General features: G+C 42.6%; 1 protein-coding gene across 8 annotated transcripts in view; it reads right to left on the reverse strand.

Annotated features, from left to right (window-relative positions):
- Positions 1–21,075, reverse strand: part of LOC122540917 (A-kinase anchor protein 13-like) — a 411,711-nt gene that overhangs the window by 213,529 nt on the left and 177,107 nt on the right. For all 8 annotated transcript variants that reach the window (XM_043677213.1, XM_043677212.1, XM_043677210.1 and 5 more), the window contains 2 exons: positions 18,810–20,550; positions 6,163–6,236 (listed from right to left, as the gene is read on the reverse strand). In XM_043677213.1, the coding sequence (XP_043533148.1) occupies positions 6,163–6,236; positions 18,810–20,550 (1,815 nt within the window). The remainder of the gene's footprint in view (positions 1–6,162; positions 6,237–18,809; positions 20,551–21,075) is intronic.

The raw sequence follows: 21,075 nt of genomic DNA on the forward strand, positions 1-21,075 counted from the left end.
ATTAAAAAGGTTACAGCCAGAAAAGAAATTTTTCTCCATTTTGGTTGTTCAAAAAGCTACAATGATCTCTTTTAGATGTCAAAGTGAAAGGCAGCATGAGGAGTCAATCAGACACGGCTGTATGATGGATTCTCAGATTGAGTCAGATGTACTACAACAGGATGTTGAAGATAGCTCAAGACAGAGGAGTGTGACAAACCATGACAGCAGATTCCCCTCATATAAGTAACAACAAGCAGGATCCTCAAATTTACTCAGAAGGACAGTGTCTGCTAATGGTATGGTTAAAAGATTCAAACTGATAGAGAGACCAGCCATGCACAGAGAGTTTATTGACTATCTAAGTCCAATCGTTTCCCGCTCCCCCCCACCCCAAGTCTCAACTATTTCCCCTTCAAATATACTTTATGCTTATTATACACCTGTTTAGAGATATCGGTATATACCTCAAGATCAGGTGGGACTTGAACTGGGCCTCCTGGCTCACAATGCACTGGGGGAACCCTCCCCTTTTATTTTTTTTCTTCTCTCAAGAAGGTGCTAAATCAAAATGGGGCTGGACAGGGAAATAAAGAACAGTATCACCCGCAGTGCCCACCTCTCTCTAAAGGCATCAAGAGCATTGATGGACACAGCATGCTCCCTCTCCAAGGACACCTGGGCATGAACGAAAGAGGGGCAGAGAGACAGAAATGACAGAGATGACTGCTTCCACAGCTGTTGCCTGGACCTGCTTACAGCCAACCTGGCCTCCAATCTGCCCACACACCTCTGCACTGCCCCCCCCCCCCCCCACTTTCTATGTAGATCAATTAATTAATTGATTAACAGCTATCACTCATCTTCCCACTTATCTAAATTTCTTGTTATATTAACAAGAATTCTTATATTGAACGGAAGGTTGAAGATGAGGAAGCTTGATTACCCGGCATTCGATTATCCTAATATCAGATTATCCGGCAAAATCCCGATGCTCAGCCAAACTATGTTATCCGGCATTCAATTATCCAGAGTTTGATTAACCAAACTTAATACTCCCTGCCTGTACCCTTTGGACAATCAAAGTCCTCTGTAAATCCAACATTGAGCAGATGTGTGTTAACGGAAAGTCACTGAAGCAGATACTATAATTTACTACAAGAGGAACTAAGTGGAAGTCTGAAATGAAAAGCGACCGAGTGTATGTGGGGTTAATCAGTACAAGAGCTCCAAGCCCCATTGGGCTTCAGAACCTTTCCCTGTCGGTAGAGACCCTTATGTTTATTCCATGAATAATTTTATATTAGACAACAGAAACAACTGGTAGTTGAGGATGTGTTACAGATGTGCGTTGGGTGGAGGAGGGGCAATCTCCTGTGAGTTTGGAGTTTGATGAAACACCACTCCCACAGCTATTTGAGGACAGTGTCCAACAGCTGGATGTGTTCCTTGTAAATATCCAATGATCCAATTCCAAGTTCCAGCTGCAGGAGAAGTAGCAATCTATTTAAAAGGCAGCTTTTACAACAGTATTGGGATCCTGCTGCCTGTTCTATTCATGCAGCCTTCTACTGGGCTGAAGGCCAACATGGATCATGTTCTGCAAGGAGCTCATTCTCCGTTAAGCCATGCAAGGTGTGTAATTCAGTGAGATTGGGAAGCGAGAGACTGTACTAGATCACGGTAACCGCCAATAATGTCCATGCTTTTCTTCCCATTTCTCTAATTTCCTCAGCTGAAAGATGTCTGACATGGGCACACCTTTCCACAACTGTTGGAACATTCCTTGGCACCATTTCCAAGATGGCGGTTCCTCATACTCAAGGGCAGTGAGTCAGCATTCCTAAACAAACAAAGCCACACACACTAGAACATGAATACCAACTAAATCATCTGCTTGTTAAAACATCACATGCTAAATGTAAACATTAGCATCTTCTTTTCAAGTGTTGAATAAATTGATCTTTTTCTCCAACTCCATTCCCTTTCCACAGCAACATTCCAAACAAATGTCGAGGAGATGTAACACCTGCCCTTTTGCCATCCCGCTCCTCACTTTCCAAAGCCCCAAACACTGCTGCAAGTTGAAACAGCAATTGGTGTGTCCTACAATGTAGTCAACAGTTCTCACTGCTCACAATGTGGACTCCTCTACACTGGGGAGCACAAACACAGACTAGAGTCTGTCCTGCAGAATATGAGGCTGTGAACAGGTCCCCGAGTTCTTGGAGGTTTTAATTCTTCACCTCGCTCTCAGGCTGGTGTCTCTGTCCTTGGGTCTGTTGCACCATTCCTCGAGAGACTCAACATGAGCTTGAGGAACAGAAGCTCATCCTTCAATTCAGCATTTTACAGCACAGAGTTCGACAAATTCAGACTTTTCCCCATTCCATTTTACTTCCTTTACTTGCTTGCTTTGGTTTTTCTTGTCTTTACTTTCAGAGAGTACTACGCCAGCTCTAAGCACATCTTATGTTTGTTTTGCTGCCTTATTACTATGTTCCTTTGATACAAGACAAACTCTTTATTTCAATTGCTCCTGTCTTCCACTCTAACGAAGACCTTTCATTTATCCTTGTCCCAGCCAGCCCTTCATCAGAACCGATCACATCTCTGATGTTTCCCACTTCAGATGAAAGGGCATCAACCTGAAACTTCGAGTCTGTCTCTCCACAAATGCTGCTTCACAATTTTATGTTTTTAATCCAAAGCAAAACAGCTTGGCTTTGATATAAATGTGAAGAATTGCTGTCCTGATTATTTACTGCTTTGGACAGTGTTACAGACTAGGCCAAACCACTCAAAACATTCTTAAGCAGACAGCCCAGATGATAACTTTGCAATTGGTTTCACTAAGTGTACAGTGAAAATTACCCGAAGTTAGCGAGGTTGACTACCAGGTTTTAAAACAGACAAAAATGTATTTATAAAATTACACAATGAAACACATAGAACAGAATAAAGAACCGCTACAGAACTCAGGCGATCCAAACTAGACTTAATTATGCTGTACTGAATATACACAACAGTCTCAATAAGCAAACCCCCTAAAAACACAATTAAAAAAAATGAACAGATGCTTACAGGTTGAAATTAGAAGGGCAGAAGGAGAGAGAGCGAGCCTGTTTCCACACAGCTGAACCCCCAACTAGTTCTGGACTGAACTGCTCAGCTGGAGAGCTGACCACTCCCCTTTCATTATACAGGTCACTTCTAAAAAATGACCACTTTGACCTGAAGTCTCATCTGTTTACATATAAACAAAGGCCTCTCAAAATCCTTTTCAGCTCTGTACCAAACCAGTCTAATTGGAGCCTGGCCCCTCTGAAAAAAAAAATCAAGGACACAGTATTCTTGAGAAAAGGAACAGCTTTTAGAAAAAAGGGAGCAGCTTTGTGACAACAGTAAATTTAGACAACAGACAATAGGTGCAGGAGTAGACCATTCTGCCCTTCGAGCCTGCACCACCATTCAATATGATCATGGCTGATCATCTTTAATCAGTATCCTGTTCCTGCCTTATCTCCATAACCCTTGATTCCACTATCCTTGAAAGCTTTATCCAACTCTTTCTTAAATGAATCCAGAGACTGGGCCTCCACTGCCCTCTGGGGCAGAGCATTCCACACAGCCACCACTCTCTGGGTGAAGAAGTTTCTGTCCTAAATGGTCTAACCCCGTATTTCTAAGCTGTGCCCTCTGGTTCGGCACTCACCCATCCGCGGAAACATGTTTCCTGCCTCCAGAGTGTCCAATCCTTTAATAATCTTATATGTCTCAATCAGATCCCCTCTCAGTCTTCTAAACTCAAGGGTATACAAGGCCAGTCGCTCCAGCCTTTCAGTGTAAGGTAGTCCTGCCATTCCAGGAAATGACCTCGTGAACCTACGCTGCACTCTCTCAATAACCAAAATGTCTTTCCTCAAATTTGGAGACCAGAACTGCACACAGTACTCCAGGTGTGGTCTCACCAGGGCCCTGTACAGCTGCAGAAGAACCTCTTTGCTTCTATACTCAATCCCTCTTGTTATGAAGGCCAGCATGCTATTAGCCGCCTTCACTACCTGCTGTACCTGCATGCTTACCTTCATTGAGTGGTGTACAAGAACACACAGATCTCTCTGTACTGCCCCTTTACCTACTTGCCCCTTTGGTGCCTTCCTGTTCTTGCCACCAAAGTGGATAACCACACATTCTTCCACATTAAACTGCATCTGCCATGCATCTGACCACTCACCTAATCTGTCCAGGTCACCCTGTAATCTCCTAACATCCTCATCATATTTTACCCTGCCACCCAGCTTAGTATCATCAGCAAATTTGCTAATGTTATTGCTAATACCATCAACATATATTATAAAAAGCTGCGGTCCCAGTACTGACCCTTGCGGTACCCCACTGGCCACTGCCTGCCATTCCGAAATGGAGCCGTTTATCATTACTCTTTGTTTCCTGTCAGCCAACCAACTTTCAATCCAAGTTAGTACTTTGCCCCCAATACCATGCGCCCTAATTTTGCTCACTAACCTCCTCTGTGGGACTTTATCAAAAGCTTTCTGAAAGTTCAGGTCCACGACATCTACTGGATCTCCCTCGTCCATCTTCAGAGTTACATTCTCAAAAAATTCCAGAAGATTAGTCAAGCATGATTTCCCCTTCATAAATCCATGCTGACTCTGACCTATCCTGTTGCTACTATCCAGATGTGTCATAATTTCATCCTTTATAATAGACTCCAGCAACTTTCCCACCACTGAGGTCAGACTAACTGGTCTATAATTTCCTGTTTTCTCTCTCCCACCTTTCTTAAAAAGTGGTACAACATTAGCCACCCTCCAAGCCGCAAGAACTGATCCCAAATCTATCGAACTCTGGAAAATAATCTCCAACGCAACCACGATTTCTCAAGCCACCTCCTTCAGTACCCTGGGATGTAGACCATCAGGCTCCGGGGACTTATCAACCTGCAGACCTAACAGTCTCTCCAACACCAATTCCTGGCAAATATAAATTCCCTTAAGTTCAGGTCCTTCAGCCACTGTTACCTCAGGGAGATTGCTTGTGTCTTCCCCAGTGAACACAGATCTGAAGTACCAATTCAATTCTTCTGCCATTTCTTTGTTTCCCCGTAATATATTCCCCTGTTTCTATCTTCAAGGGCCCAATTTTAGTCTTAACCATTTTTTTGCCTTTCATAAAGCAAAAAAAGCTATTACTATCCTCCTTTATATTTTTGGCCAGTTTACCTTCATATCTCATTTTTTCTCTGCGTATTTCCTTCTTAGCAATCCTCTGTTGTTCTTTAAAAGCATCCCAGTCCTCCCTTTTCCCACTTATCTTTGAAATGTTATACTTTTTCTCTTTTAACTTTATATGTTTCTTAACTTCCCTCGTCAGCCACGGCCACCCATACTTCCTCCTGGGATCTTTCTTCCTTTTTGGAATGAACTGATCCTGCAACTTCTGCATTATACACAGAAATATCCACCATTGTTCCTCCCACTGTCATCCCTGCTAAGGTATTGCACCATTGAACTTTGGCCAGCTCCTCCTTCATAGCTCCATAGTTCCCTTTATTCAACAGAAATATTGTCATTTCCGATTGTACCCTCTCCCTCTCAAATTGCAGATTGAAGCTTGTTGTATTATGGTCACTACTTCCCAATGGCTCCTTCACTTCGAGGTCCCTGATCAATTCTGTTTTGCTGTACAATACCAGATCCAGAATTGCCTTCTCCCTGGTCGGCTCCAGCATCAGCTGTTCTAAGAATCCATCTCGGAGGCACTCCACAAAGTCTCTTTCTTGAGGTCCAATACCTTGATAAAGTTAATGCACCATAACAGACTTCTCAGGCTTTACCTCAATTTCAGTTCAGCAGTTGGCACGTTAATTCCAAACACATATTTGGAGAAGTCTAGACCAGTGAAGCCCCCTTCAACAGGTCTTCAGCTGATTCAGGCTTCATCCAACACTGTCTAATAGGACTCTGTACAGCTGACGGGTAACATGCAATCGATTTTACTGTGAGAGCACCAGACTTCGGCCTTCACTCAGGAAGAAAGTCATTCCAGTAATCACAAACAAACTCACATGAGGAACATAGAGCAATCCACACACTATATAAAAAGCAATCCTCACATCTCTCCAGGAGACATTACATTGCAGCAAATGTGTCAACTTACCTGTTCAGAGACAAATTCAGCAAGATCCTCAGGCAGTTTCTGGACACAATCATCTTCGTCCTCTGGTAGTCCTTCTGAAATTTGGAGAGAGAGAGATGCATCAGTTGCCTCCCAGCAAGCAGAGAGTGGAAAATGGTGAGTAGAGTTGCACAGCATTGGACAAGACATTTAATTCAGGATTGAGGCAAAGTCTACAACATCACAAAAGTAACAGCACAATGCCACACCACATGTATCAATCCTTTGGTATTCTGCTGGCCTTTATTGTGCAGAAGGAACTTTCTTTTCAATGCTTCATCAAACAAGCTTCACTGAATAAATCATATCCAGGCTCACACATTAAATGGACTAGCCACGAAAAATAGTGTGACGACAAGAGGGTTGGAATTCTGCAGCGAGTAACACATCTCTTGATCTGATTCTCAATGCTCATCCATCTGTCAAACACGCACAGATCAGAAATGAAATACTTGCCTGGATAAATGCTGTTAAGAAACACAACAACATCCATGACGAAGAAGTGGTGCATCTTCAAGATTCACACCCTCCATCTCTGAGGCAGAAACAGCAATATTATCTTTGAGATGCACTGCAGTAACACATCAAGTCCGTTTTTTGACTGCACCTTCCAAACCTGCACCATTTGCCAACCAGAAAAACAAGTGGAGAAGCTGCATGGAAACACCCAATACTTGCAATCTGACATTTCCTTCATAGCAGCACTGTGCATATACCTGGACTGTTAGCTTGAGTTGGCTGGGTGGCTGGTTTGTGATACCGAGTAACACCAGCAGTTTGGTTCAATTCCTACTCCAGTTGAGGTTACCATGAAGGACACTCCTCCTCAATCTCTCCCCTTGCCTGAGGTGTTGTGACCCTCAGGTTAAAACATCATGAGTTGTCTGCCTGGAATGGGAGAGCAGCCCTATGGTCTGGTAAGACTGTGGTGATTCTATCTTTGTAGTGACAGGATTGACATTGCTACCGAGATATTGAGGAGGACCCAATGTTGGATCTCACTCCTTCAAGATCCTCAGCTCAGTCCACCAAGTCAGATGACATCATCATAGTGAGTGGAGCTTATGGCACTCCTCAATGTTAACCCTTTTCAGACCCACACACAACAATCGATGTTGGCCCTCATACAGGACAGTATCACTTTCAATCAGCAGATAATAAAGGGGAGAAAAAGAGCATGTGCTTATTGAACAAACTTCAGGCAGCTCTGTGCGAAAACTGCTCATTCTTTCAAATACTAGGTACAATCTACCCTAATGTGGATTCTGTCACATCTATTGGATATCTACAGGGAAATGTCATCACATTACTAAATGGTGCACTCATCACATCCATCGGCAATGATTCCCCATTGTTCACCAAAGGCCAGAGACCAGTCTCACTCCAGATAGTGCTAATGTTGCAAACGCTGAGCTAACAGAAGGTGGAAATGTGGACATGGTAAAGATTAAAAACTAGATGGAGTGTTAACCAGAGCATTTACCTAAAAATCCGCTTTCTACTTGAGAAAGGGGCTGAACAATAGAATAGAATGGAGGTCTTCATTAATGCTTTAAGAGTTTAGTCACAGTGAGAAATCTATTCATTTTGGTTAATAGTCGCAGTAGGAGCGTGAGTAAACTCCGTCTACATCCAGTTCCCCAACTTCATAGACCAGCTCATCATCAACGATGTCACACCAACTGTACAACATTTAAAAAAAAGACATTACAGCTCAGAGGCCTGAAATAGAGCTGACGTTAGAAATGAAGATAATGTTTGCTTTCTTCTTTGCTATTTGAACCACTGTGAGCGATGTCCATCAGTTGAGCGAAAATTTGTCAAGTCCCCAGAACAACACACTGTCGCACCCTGACTGCTCCAGCTTTGCCATTAATATTCACAATGGGAGTACACAGCAGATTAAAATGTGGGCAAGACAAAATAATTCAGATTACTTATTGAATAATTACTTGGGCGCAGCTGCTTCTGAATTTACAGAGCTAAGAAGCAAGTCATGATGCAGCATGGGGCAATGACAACCAGTGGTTGGTCTCCATTCTACACACACACACAAATTCTCTCAGGACTGAAGTGCTCTCTGTCAGTACACAACAAGTAGGAAGATCAAGTGACAAAAAAAGACCAGACACAAGTTACCCCACGCAGGGCATAAGTAAGATTGCGAACCACTGCCAGGCACTTCCCATATTCAGTTCCAGACAGGGCTCCCAAACAAAAATGTTTAATTTTTAAAAGGATAAATTGTCTGAAAGGGCATCAGGTTCAGCAGATTATCATTCAAATGCAATGTGTTTTTGGCAGATTAGCTTAATGGCAAACAAACTGGCTCCCCAAAACAATAATAATCACAAACACAGGGTCCTGCCAATCACAGCTGGCAATTAAAATCGGATGATAAGTGTTACCAAGTGTTAATTTTCATAAACTCGCATCTGCAGAGCACACAGTCTTTTCAATGCTCACTGCTATTTAATTTGTAGTGCATCAGATAGGAATTCAGAAGCAGCATTACTCTATATAACCACCAGGTGGCTTTAGTAATTCACATTCGGAGCTGGAAGCAAGATATTTAGGCTCAGAGAAATAGAGAAGGAGGGAGGGAAGGGGTAATAAGGAGAGAGAGAGAGAGAAGAGTCGTGCGGGAGAGGGAGAGAAAGGGCAATTAAGAGAACAAGAGAGATTCAGAGAGGATTCAGCATCACAAAATCAAAAAAAGTCCCATGAGAAGAGGCAGAAAGGAAAATCTAAAGGAAATCAAAGTTAATCAATGAGACTTCCTCTCTATTCTGGAGGTGCTCTGTTACCGAGCCAAAGACATTGAACACTCCGGATTTGGAAGGATTCTTTTGAATGCCAGTCTTTTATAGTTGCAACCAATCAACAAAATACTAATTTTAACTGAAGAAGCCCATCACAGTATCTTTCTATAATTGGCCTCACAGGGTCAGACTAGGCGGAAGTCGCTGACGAATGAACGAGTGCCTACTTGAACATTACCCTGTCTGTTCTCTGTCAGAGCAGCTCAGCATTCCCAGCATTTTCAACTTGTATTTTTGACTTTCAAAGGCTCCAGTGATACAAAGTTAAGGAAATGCACACGGCCAGTGCACATTTACTGATTCTGCATTCAGGATACTTTAGATAAACATCCCTTTCCACGTCGATCCTCATGAATGGAGCTACAGGCTCACGTGACTGCTCCATTATTCAAGATAGTTAAAATATAGCACTATTTCATCATCGCGTTACTGAACTAGCTAAATACTAACACACAATTCTTTCCCTTCCTCCATCAGTATTCATGTTCAACAAAAATCATGAGGGGTATGGACAAGGGTGAGTAGCCATGGTCTTTTCCCCTGGGGTGAGAGTGTCCAAAACATAGGTTTAAGGTGAGATGGGAAAGATTTAAAAGGGACCTGAGGGGCAACTTTTTCACACAGAAGGTGGTACATGTATGGAATGAGCTGACAGAGGAAGTGGGGGAGGCTGGTACAATTGCAATATTTAAAAAGGTATACGAATAGGAAGGATTTAGCGGGATATGGGCCAAATGCTGGCGAATGGGACTCGAGTAATTTAGGATATCTGCGCATCATAGTTGAGTCGGACTTAAGGATCTGTTTTGTGCTGTACTCTCTATGACCCTATTCTCACCTTTGCCAGATTATACTCAATTCATCAAATCTCTTCAATGATGATCCATTTATCTTTAATTGAAATCTTTGTCTCCCATCCTTTTTGCTTGAATTTGAACTGAGAATCCACTCTGGCTTCCCAAAATTTTCCAAGCTTTCAATTAAGTCTTTGAAAGTCGCACATAAAACTGGGAAAGACAATTGTTAAAGTCATCCTGTGAGTGAATATTGCTGAGTTTATACATCTAGACGTATGACAGACAGTTTTTATAGTATAACACATGTGCACTACCAACTCAGTGTAATACAGGCAGTCCCCAGGTTGCAAATGGATCTGTTCTCGAGTCCATTCACTAAACGTTTTGTACAGAAGTTGAAACAGAATACAGGACAATATAACATAGCTGTTCCTAAGTACGTTGATCTTTAAAATTACATCCCTGCGCGGGACCGTGCTCGTAAGTATTAGTGTTTGTAAGTCAGACATTTGTAAATTGGGGACCCCTATTTAAAGTAATGTTACTGAAAGGGTTAATGCTAAAGTCTACAACAAACTCCATCCAGTGCGATGATGAGACAATGTGATAGAATTCCTACAGTGTGGAAGCAGGCCATTCAGCCCATCAAGTTCAGACGACCCTTGGAAACAGCATCCCACTCAGACCCATCCTATCCCTGTAACTCTGCATTTCCCATGGCCAGTCCACCCAGTCTGCACATCTTAGGACCATGGGAGGAATCCAGAGCACCCAGAGAAAACCCACAGGGGAGAAAGCGCAAACTCCACTTGGACAGTTGCCCATGGCTGGAATTGAACCCAGATCCCTGGTGCTAACAATTGAGCTACCATGCCACCTGATGATGACCAAAGAGGAGTCACAATGGATTCAAAACCTTAATGTTGTTCCTCTCTGCATAGATGCTGCCAGACCTGCCGAGTTTCTAGAGTACATTCATTTCACTTGTTACATACACACACCCATAGAATGAACATGCTAACACTGACCCATAGTGGTTACCTACGGATTGAACATGTGCACTTGCAATAAATATTACAATGGATGGTGGTTCCACGGACAATATTGGTGATACAGATAACTTTCCTCAACCACATAATGTCATTTTATCTGACACTCAATTCGCTTTTGACGTTCTTTATTTTTATCCACTTTTCAGAAGTCCCAAATAAGCACTAAAATAAATTGTGGAATAATTTCCTCCCCCTGCTCCCAAAACAAAAATAAAATCCCAAAACTGATAGGATACGGGGGGGGGGGGGGGGTCAGTCACAAACATGAGTGAGGCCATTTATAGAGTATTTAACTAATGGAATTGTAACTGAAGTCACACATACTGGATCTTGCAACAGCCAGTGAAGATATAGTAACAAATTACAAACAGGCGATAGCTTCACAGCATGCAGTGAATAGTGCAATTCTGACAGTCTCCATCCTATTGTATTTGCCTCCTTTCTAAATACAGGAGCTCAATGCCAGCAGACAGACATGCTCCTGGCATTGAGAAGCTGCTGTATAAAGTCAGTCTCTTGTTTTATTCATTTTATAACTAGATCGAACCAGTTCCAAAGAAGTATATCACCTGTGAAGTCTTGCAATAGAGCACGTTACCAAGCAATAAAGTAAACTCACGCTAGGCACAGCCTCAGCCTCAGAAACAATGTTGGAGGAGTGTCACAGCTGTGCCAACATCGTTTCCTTCCCCGCATCCTCCACTGCACACACCACCCCTCCCAATACACCCTTGACCCATTCCCACACTCACTTCCTTCCCCTCATAAGGCTTCCTCAAGTTAATCATTATTCCAGACAATAAATTACTACTGATTAAACATTGCTTAAGATATCTTCAGACTAGACACTTGTCCTTTTACTCAAAGTCACTGCTCTGGTGTCTGTAAAATAATATCGGTCTCTTTCTCTTCTCTATTTTCCTTGATCATTCTTGCTCAACTCTTTTGGACTCCCAGATTACATTTTTCATTTTCTATCTTCTTCCTATTTCTACGCAGCCACAGACTTTGTAGAGCACGCACAATATTGGGAAATAGTGAGGATGTACATGAAACAGAGCTGAGATATGAGCATTAAAACAGAAACTGACAATGTAGCTCAATGAAACTATTATTTGCATCTTTGCCAACCTCACAGCTGGTGGCCAGACAATAGGCATTGGCCAGCCAGTGCAGAATCAGCTGTGGACGAGAGGCATCAGAATTATAGAATCCCTACAGTATGGAAGGAGGCCATTTGGCCCATTGAGTCCAAGCTGACTCTCCAAAGAGGATTTCACCCAAACCACACCCCCTACCAAATCTCTGTAACCCTGCATTTCCCATGGCTAATCCACCACATCCCTGGACACTATGGGCAATTTAGCACAGCCAATTCACTTAACCTGCCCATCTTTGCATTGTGGGAAGAAACCGGAGCGCCTGGAGGAAACCCACGCAGACACAGAGGGGGGACGTGCAAACTCCGTACAGACAGTCGCCCGAGGCTGGAATCGAACCTGGGTTCCTGGAACTATGAAGCAGCACTGCTAATCACTGAGCCACTGTGCCACTCATTACCCTGGAAGATATTTCTAACTTCCCAACAGCACAAGCCATGTCCTGAATGGAGCCTATGTCACAGCTATGGGTTTGCAGGTTTCTGGCTACACTATTCCTGAATGGAATGATACTGTGGGTTTAGTCAATTTCTCTCCTGCACACACATTGCACAGGGCCTATGGAGGCCAGAAACTTCACCCTGGAGGCATACAGAAGATAGACATCTCTTACCAACTATACCTAATGACTATTGGATGGGAATGGGAGCAGGCCATGCTAGCAAGATCTGAGGTGATACTAGGTTTTCAAGAAGAATGAGTAAAGCACCAGGGAATTCTCAGGGACAATGGATCAACAAATTTTGGGTCTTTGGGAGGGGGGCTCTGCAAGGGAAAGTTGGAAACAAAACTTGTAAACATTGGGAAAACCCAAGATTTTCATGTCCTTTATGTGTTTGTATCACAGAATGGGCTTTGGGCCTAGGTTCAGGCTGTGGCTTGAGGAGGCCCATGTTCTGTGCATATTGATCTGTGGCATCCTGGCTCAAGCATGGAAAACAGTATTCATGCCAAAATTGTGTGTGTGTGGAGAGATGAGCTGGCCAAATATCAGAATTACTCTTGCAGCACTTGTCTCTGGAGAGACAGCACCAGCAAGTGGTGACAATGGGAATTCTCACTGCCCTCTACAAGGCCAGCCAGCCAAACAGCTGCCAACGTATAGATCTCACACTGCGGGGGAGGGGGAGAGAAGCTGGCAATGAGAACAAGATCGAGATGTGTCCGATTGTAACGTCCAAACTTGGGACAACTTTGGTCGGTCGTTTTCTAATAATTAATTATAAATGATCATTAAAATGACCCTAACACATTATAACTGCAAGATTAATCATGCAGCCACCTGGTTATTAATCATTGGTGAAAGCATGAAGGACATTCACAAAAATCACTAAAGTAAGAGCAAAGTACTGGGGATGACGTTCCGAAGAAATCATGTTGAACTCGAAATGTTAACCCTTCATAGGCACTGCCAGACCTGCTGAGTTTCTCTAGCACTTTCTGTTTGGGTTTATAACATCACTTCCAGCTCTCATAATGTGATTGCTTGACCCCTCAACATTCGGCTCTGCAGGATTATTTCTATTGTCAAATATTGCAACCAGTGTTCAAAGTCTCAAAGTACCTCCCTCCAAATGGCTTGGTGCAATGGAGGGACATGTTGATCAGTAAAGCTGCTGTTAGCAGCAGGTGCTTAGGCACACTAGCACGAGCTTGGGAGCCATCATGATAATACAAAGGGCACAAGGGCAAGAGCAGGATGCCCACAGCTAACTTCAGTAAAACAAAGTGGGGGGTGGGGGGAATGTTGAGAGTATCCAAGCTCAGGTTAGGGGGAGAAGGTGGATAAGAGAGAGTACCACATTTACATTCGCTCTGCGCATCTCCCGTGAGGTGATGTGGCTGCCCAACATATGCTGCTTATAATTATTTTTGGATTGCCATAAAAGTGGTCAATGGTACATGATTTTTGCCTGCAGATGTTGACTAATTAGTTACTTATTTTTCTGGAGTGGATAGGTGAATTCATGAAAACTGATTACACAGATACAGAGGAATGATTGTATCTCAGCATATACTCTGGGAATCCAGCCTTGCACCTTGATCTTTGAATGGCTCAGCTGACTACCCATTCCTTTAACCAACAGCACAACTGGCTGTTATTAACTCTCTCTCCTTCGTCCCATCTCTATATCGAGCACAGATAATGGGACAAATGACCTCCTTCTGTGCGATAATCTTTCACCAATCCTACTCTTCAAAACTAGTGACAAGTTTGTGAACTAGTTTTAACCCAAGCTTAATATAACCGTGCCTTCACTTCATTCCTTGAATAGCAAAAATACTAAGAAGAGGTCAATGAGGGAAGGGCAGATGGAGGAAGGGCCATTGATGAAGGCAACAAGGAAGAAAGGGGTGAATAAGGAGAAATAGAGAGAAGAGCAGCAAAAAAGAAAATTGATGGAGGAAGTAAAGAAATCAAAAGAAACTCTTTGGGGTCAATTTAGTTGGAAATATTAGATCTTGGGGAAATGCCAGATGGCGTCATTGCTGTAACTGCACAACAGCAGCTCAGCATCAAAAGACAACTCTGTGCCAGATTTTAAAATATTAGTTCAGCCGACATCTCCTTACCCCCATGCACAAAAGTAATCTTTCACAAAAATATGTACTTAAATCATACCTAAAACTATATATCCCTTAAAAAAAGTAAGAATAACAATTACTGTAATGATTGTTTATTTAGGGCCAACCTATTTATTGAACAATCAGAGTTCCCACCAGAAAATACTGGGTCCCACCCAACCTTGTCAGCACTGCTATCTACCAGGGCAGAGACTGATCAACAAACAACAGTCTTACAAAAGTGTCTGCTGCTTCAAAAAGCAAAACATTCATCTATTTTGCTTCCTCTGCCGGGTCTCGACAGACAGTAACCCATTCCCAAGTCTCTGACAACATCCAGCATAGTGTTACACATCTTCCTCTCTGAAGCAGTGCTGGTAAATGTCCATGTCTTTTCAAAGCAGCAAAGCGAAGGTCAGCAAGATAGAAATGTGCCAGAACATGCATTTTTCGCAGCTGATGTATTATCACCTCGAGACTCCCTGCACCAACCCCCAACTCTACTACAACAGACTAATGAGACGATACACACAGACAGATATCTGAAAAATAGTCTTCTGAAAGCAGCAGTGAGGAGTATTGAAAGCCAAGTTACTTTGAAATTACAACACAAACAAACCATTCACCACAATCAGTCCACGCAACAAGCGTTTACACGCTACTTAAATCTCCTCCCATTCTTATGCAGTATGAGAAAAGCAAAATACTGCAGATGCTGGAAACTTGAAATATGCACAGGAACTGCTGAAAAACCTCAGCAGGTCAGATAGCATCATTGGAGAGAGAAAAACAGAGTTGACACAGAATCCAACATGATCTTCCTTGGAATTGAGAAAGGTAACTATTGCTACCAGCATCATCCTTCTCCCGCAGAAACTCATTTTTTCCCCATCAAGTGAATCTATACTAATGAGTTTTGAGAAGATTTGTAGTTCAGGCTGAGGTTCTGGATGTAAGTTTGCTCACAGAGCTAGAAGGCTCATTTTCAGATGTTTCACCACCACACTAGGTAACATCTTCAGTGAGCCTCCAGGCGGCTCACTGACAATGTTACCTAGTATGGTGATGAAACGTCTGAAAATGAACCTTCCAGTTCTGTGAGCAAACCTATATCCTGAATCTAAACTATTTAAGTAAACTACTCCCTCTGTATTGAGTTTTACAAATTCACTGTTTTCCACTTAAAGAAATTTCTTCTGTATTCTCTCTTTCATCTTTTGGCAAAGAACATCCTTTGTTAATGTCAGTTGGTTTTGTTGTTCCTCAAAGTGGAAGATGCTTCATGATTAGTCTATCGAATTCATATCAAACAGTGATTTCTCTTTATTAGGTTACTCAACTTCCTCTTTTCAAAAGCAACATGGACAGAATCTTCATCCTTCCCTGATGATTATAACTTCACAGTTCTGCTGTTGTTCTTGTACATCCTCTTCACTGTCTCCATATTCTTAAAATATACAAACCAGAACTGTGCAGGAACTCCAAGTGTGGTCTCAGCAAAGGTTGTTCCCAGTTTAGTGTAACCACTCTACTTATCAATTCTACCCTTTTAGAAATAAACCCAGTGGAGTCTGGTTAATTTTTGTCACTTATTGACAAGTATTGTAACTTTAAACTGAAACGACGGAGGCATTAACTTGACAAGTGTATATTAAATTTAAGTCAAACAGACAGCCATAAAAATGGAAATAACTAATGGCAAATGAGGACTCCATGTAAGCAAAATATTCCATACAGCTCAATGACAATAACTTGCATTTATATATAGCATTGTTACTGCAATAAAACATCACAAGACACCTCACAGGAGTATTGTCAAACCACACAAGAAGATAATTATATAACTAAAAACTTAGTCAAAGGGTATAGGTTAAAGAATGTGTTAAATGAGGAAAGAAAGATGAAGACAGTTACTGAGACAGTTACAGAATGTAGGCTTTGCAACTAAAAGAACGGTTTCCCATAGTGAAGCGATTAAAATCAGAGATGCTAGAGGGGCCAGAATGTTGCAAGAGCTGCAAGTGATCCAGCTGTTTTGTGTCAGCCATAGACTCTGCCTCACTTCAGTATGTTGAATGAAAACACTATTTTCGATGTTATTAGTCCCTTAATGAACTGATTGGTACTCGAGTGGGTCGCCACCTGACATCCTCACCTCCACACGGAAACAAAAAAAAAGACAGTTAGACTACAGAAACATAGGAAGAGGAATAGGCCATTCAGCCCTTCAAATCTGCAAGCCTATTCTAGACCATGGCTGATCATCGAGCTCAATGCCATTTTTCTACACCATCTCCATATCCTTTGGTGTAATTTTATCTGGAAATTGACCCATTTTTGTCTTGAATGTACTCATTGACCAAACTTACATAACACGCTGGGTCAGAGAATTCCTAAGATTCCCCATTCACTTTGAGTAAAGAAAATTGTCCTTATCTCAGTCCTGAAAGAGCGGTCGGTAAATCGGAGACCGTACCCCCCCCCCCGCCCCCCCCCCCCCCGAGTGTTGGACGCCCATTCTGCCAGCCAGGAGAAAATATCCTTTCTGCACACAGTCTGACTGGCCCTTTAAGAATTTTTTAAGTTTCAGTGAAATCATCTCTCATCTTGTAAATGCTGGGGAATATTTCATCCATGGAACATCTCCAGAAAGTAAAGTTAGGTGGTGGAGCTAACGCAGGAAGTAAAATTGAACAGATGCTATTTTAGACTGGCAGTCGAGAGGGTTAACCAACACAAAGGTTGAGGTTTCATTCAGTATCGAGGGATTCAGTTAAATTAGCTGTTTTTAACCCCTCCACCACCAACCCTCAGTGACAGCAGTGTGTACAATGTACAAGATGCACTGCAGAAATTCAGCAAAGATCCTTACACAGCACCTTCCAAACCCATGGCCCTTCCATTTAGAATGCCAAGGGCAGCAGATACATGGGAACACCATTACCGTCAAGCTCTGCTCGAAGCCACTCACCATCCTGACTTGGAAATATACTGCCTTCACCTGATGAAGGAGCAGCGCTCTGAAAGCTTGCAATTTCAAATAAACGTGTTGGACTGTAACCTGGTGTCCTGTTACTTCTGACTTTGTCCATCAGAGTCCAACATATCCACACCATGGAAATATATTTCCATTCCTTCGTGTCGTTTGGTCATAATTCTGGAATTGCCTCTCTAAGAACATTGTGGGTCAACCCACAGCAGGTAGACCACTGCGGTTCAAGAAGGCAGCTCATCACCACCTTCTCAAGGGTAACTAGGGACGGGTAATAATTGCTGGCTCAGCCAGTGATGCCCACAGCCTAGGAGTGAATAAAGGAAAATTCCAATAAAATGCCAGGAACCCTGTGAAGTGCCTTCATTTTGCAGAGTCACAAAAGAACTATGTATGCCAAATGTCAAGGTGTGAAAAAAACAATCGTTTTCACTTAACATGCTTGAACATGTTCTGACACACGTCTGGGGCAACTACGTGTTGAACTCACATCTTCTGGGCCCAAAGGTAGGGATATACGGTTCCACTATATCAGAAGACTACTAACATCAAGGTCTAAACTGAGTTTGGAGTGAGACATATTAGTCCAAGATGCCCCATTAACTCCACAGCATAGTGTAAATCCAGGGCTCTTGTGGTGCAGTGATAGTGTCCCTATGTCTGAGTCAGGGAGCCTGAGCTCAAGTTGCACTTGCTGCAGAGGTGTGCAATAACATCTGAGCAGGTGGATCGGAAAATGTCTACAGTGTGAACTCAGCCTTCACGTTATTTCCTTTGGGTGCTGCTCACCTTCACACACTCCTTCCTAACCTTTAGGTGACATTAGGTTATGAAGCAAGTTCTGCAAATTTCGCACAAAATATCCTCCAAATTCCTTTCCCGACTTGTTGGGACATGTCTACCCTCCCTGCCCCAGCAAGAACAAGGGAACCAGTTTAGTGACAACCATCGACCCAACTACCATCACGCCACTTGACGGCCCTTAACTTTTTAGGAAACTACGTTGTCTGAACTTTATTCTGAAGCAGCAGCAATTTTATCCAGTGAATTCTGTTCTGTGGATCGATAGTTGAGAATACTATGCATCCTTACAAATGCACACAATACTGCATTTTTATGGAATAAAAAATACAGTTTTGGTAAACGTGAACCATTTTTAAAATATCTACATCATCCAAAAACAAAGCATGGTACCATTACAACTTTTAACAAGACAATATTTCTGACACAGGTGCACTTACCTTTAAAGCTGATTGTTTCTAAATTTCCATTTGCATCCAGTACAATGTTAAATTTTCGATCAGAATGCTGCAGCACTTTTGAATCCAAAGAAATTGTGTTAATTTTTTCATTTCCAAGGAAAATGTCTTCACTTTTGTCATTTGCTTTGCTTCCTGATCCACAGCATTTCATTACGCAGGGATCTTCCTCATCTACGGTTGAAGGTTTCCCATTTTGTTGAAACAGATCCTCAGAATCTGAATAACTGTTCACCATATAATCAGCAGGTTCTTCTACTATGCTGAGCAACACTTCCTGGTTTTGCAGATGTGCAACAGTATCAGTTGGTTTGGTTAGGACCTCCAATGTCCTTTTGGCTCCTTGGGGTCCAAAGTCTTCATTATGTTTAATGGAACATTTCATTGTCATCGGCAACCAAGATGGCTCTTTTTCAGAGCTGCATTTAGATGACAACAACTCTTTGATGCACTCATCTTGAGAAGCTCCTTCTTTTAAATCCACTGTGGATTGGACATCCATTGGCATAGCATGGTCCTCAACGTTGGAATCTAATGCAGTTTCTAATAATGCGTCAACCTGTTGAGACCATTGATCATCACAAAGACAGTCCACTTCCAACTCGTCATCATTTTGCTCAGGTTCGCTTTCCAAGACATTTAAGTGTAGCACTTCTGATGTAGAGTGAGTCTGTTCATACTCCTCAATGTCATTCAGTGACTGCAATATCTCAGACACTTTGCGAGTCTGTACAAACTCTTCCTCTACAGCCATTTCATGGTCTATTCCTTCACATTCCTCATCAGAATTGAGAATCAAGTTTTGGGAACTTGCAAACATTTTTTCAAGAGAATCATTTTTCATCTCAAAGCCAGCTTCAGCGTTAGCTTCATTAGTCATGCTGGCATTAATATCTGCACTGGACTCATCTTTGGTCAACTCCATATTGCCTTCTACTTCTGCAATCTGTTCAGGGTGTGGAGGACTTCCATTGTTCAGTTGTATAGCGTGACAGTCCGTCAGCTGTGTAAATTCCTCTGTTGATCCACCATTATCACTCAGGGCATTTTTATCAGTAACCAATTCAACACAGTTTTTGACGTTTTCTAGCTTATTTTCTGCAATTGGAATAGATTTCTCCTTTACTTCAAGGGGTTTCATAGTGACTACTGTTTCACTGTCAGGACTATTATTGTTTAAAATTAACATATTGTCCGACATCTCCCTTTGTGAAGCATCCTCTTCGAAAGCGTACTCTTGATTGTGATGTAATTGTTCAGATGGTCCTGAAGTTTCCACAAGAGCTGTGTCACAGGACACGCTGTAATTATCACAATCCCCATTAGATGCTTTCTGCAAAAGTACAGTTTTCCCTGGTATATTTTCAGACTCTACCATCAACACAGCCTCCTCCTGTTGTCCTTCACATTCCAGGTTTGTGCATGGATCTTCGCAACCGGCTGCTCTCTCCAATTTTGTATCAGTAATGCTGTCTTGAGTAATATTTTCTTGATGCTTAAAATGCATCCCCTCAGGACACCAATCAGTCACCTCTTCATCAGTTGGCATGCTCTCCTGTAGGCAAACTGAGTTCTCAGCTGGCATTTCAATTGGTGTTTGTGCAATGCTGCTGCTGCTACTATTGGCTTTACAACCCTCCTCAGTTCTTAAGTTTTCAACAAACTCAATAGGTTGTGACAGTTCAGGCTGTGACGTCTGATTGGTTGGCACAGAAAGCGTATCCTATTCAAAAAAAGGAAATAGGAATCAATGGCCACACTGTGTTGCAAAAGACATTGCTGTGCTGAGATATAGTAGTACACCAAGAACCCTGCCAAGAACACCATCCCATATTCCCAATTCCTTCGCCTCCGCCGCATCTGCTCCCAGGAAGACCAGTTCCAATACTGAACAACCCAGATGGCCTCCTTCTTCAAAGACCGCAATTTCCCCTCAGACGTGATTGACGACATTCTCCACCGCATCTCCTCCACTTCCCGCTCCTCCGCCCTTGAACCCTGTCCCTCCAATCGTCACCAGGACAGAACCCCACTAGCCCTCAACTACCACCCCAGATATATCGGATCATCCTTCATCATTTCTGCCACCTCCAAACGGACCCCACCACCAAGGATATATTTCTCTCCCCTCCCCTATCAGCGTTCCAGAAAGACTACTCCCTCCGCGACTCCCTCATCATGTCCACACCCCCCACCAACCCAACCTCCACTCCCGGCACCTTCCTCTGCAACCGCAAGAAGTGCAAAA

The sequence above is a fragment of the Chiloscyllium plagiosum genome, chromosome 36 (assembly GCF_004010195.1).
Source record: "Chiloscyllium plagiosum isolate BGI_BamShark_2017 chromosome 36, ASM401019v2, whole genome shotgun sequence".
Classification (NCBI taxonomy): Eukaryota; Metazoa; Chordata; class Chondrichthyes; order Orectolobiformes; family Hemiscylliidae; genus Chiloscyllium; species Chiloscyllium plagiosum.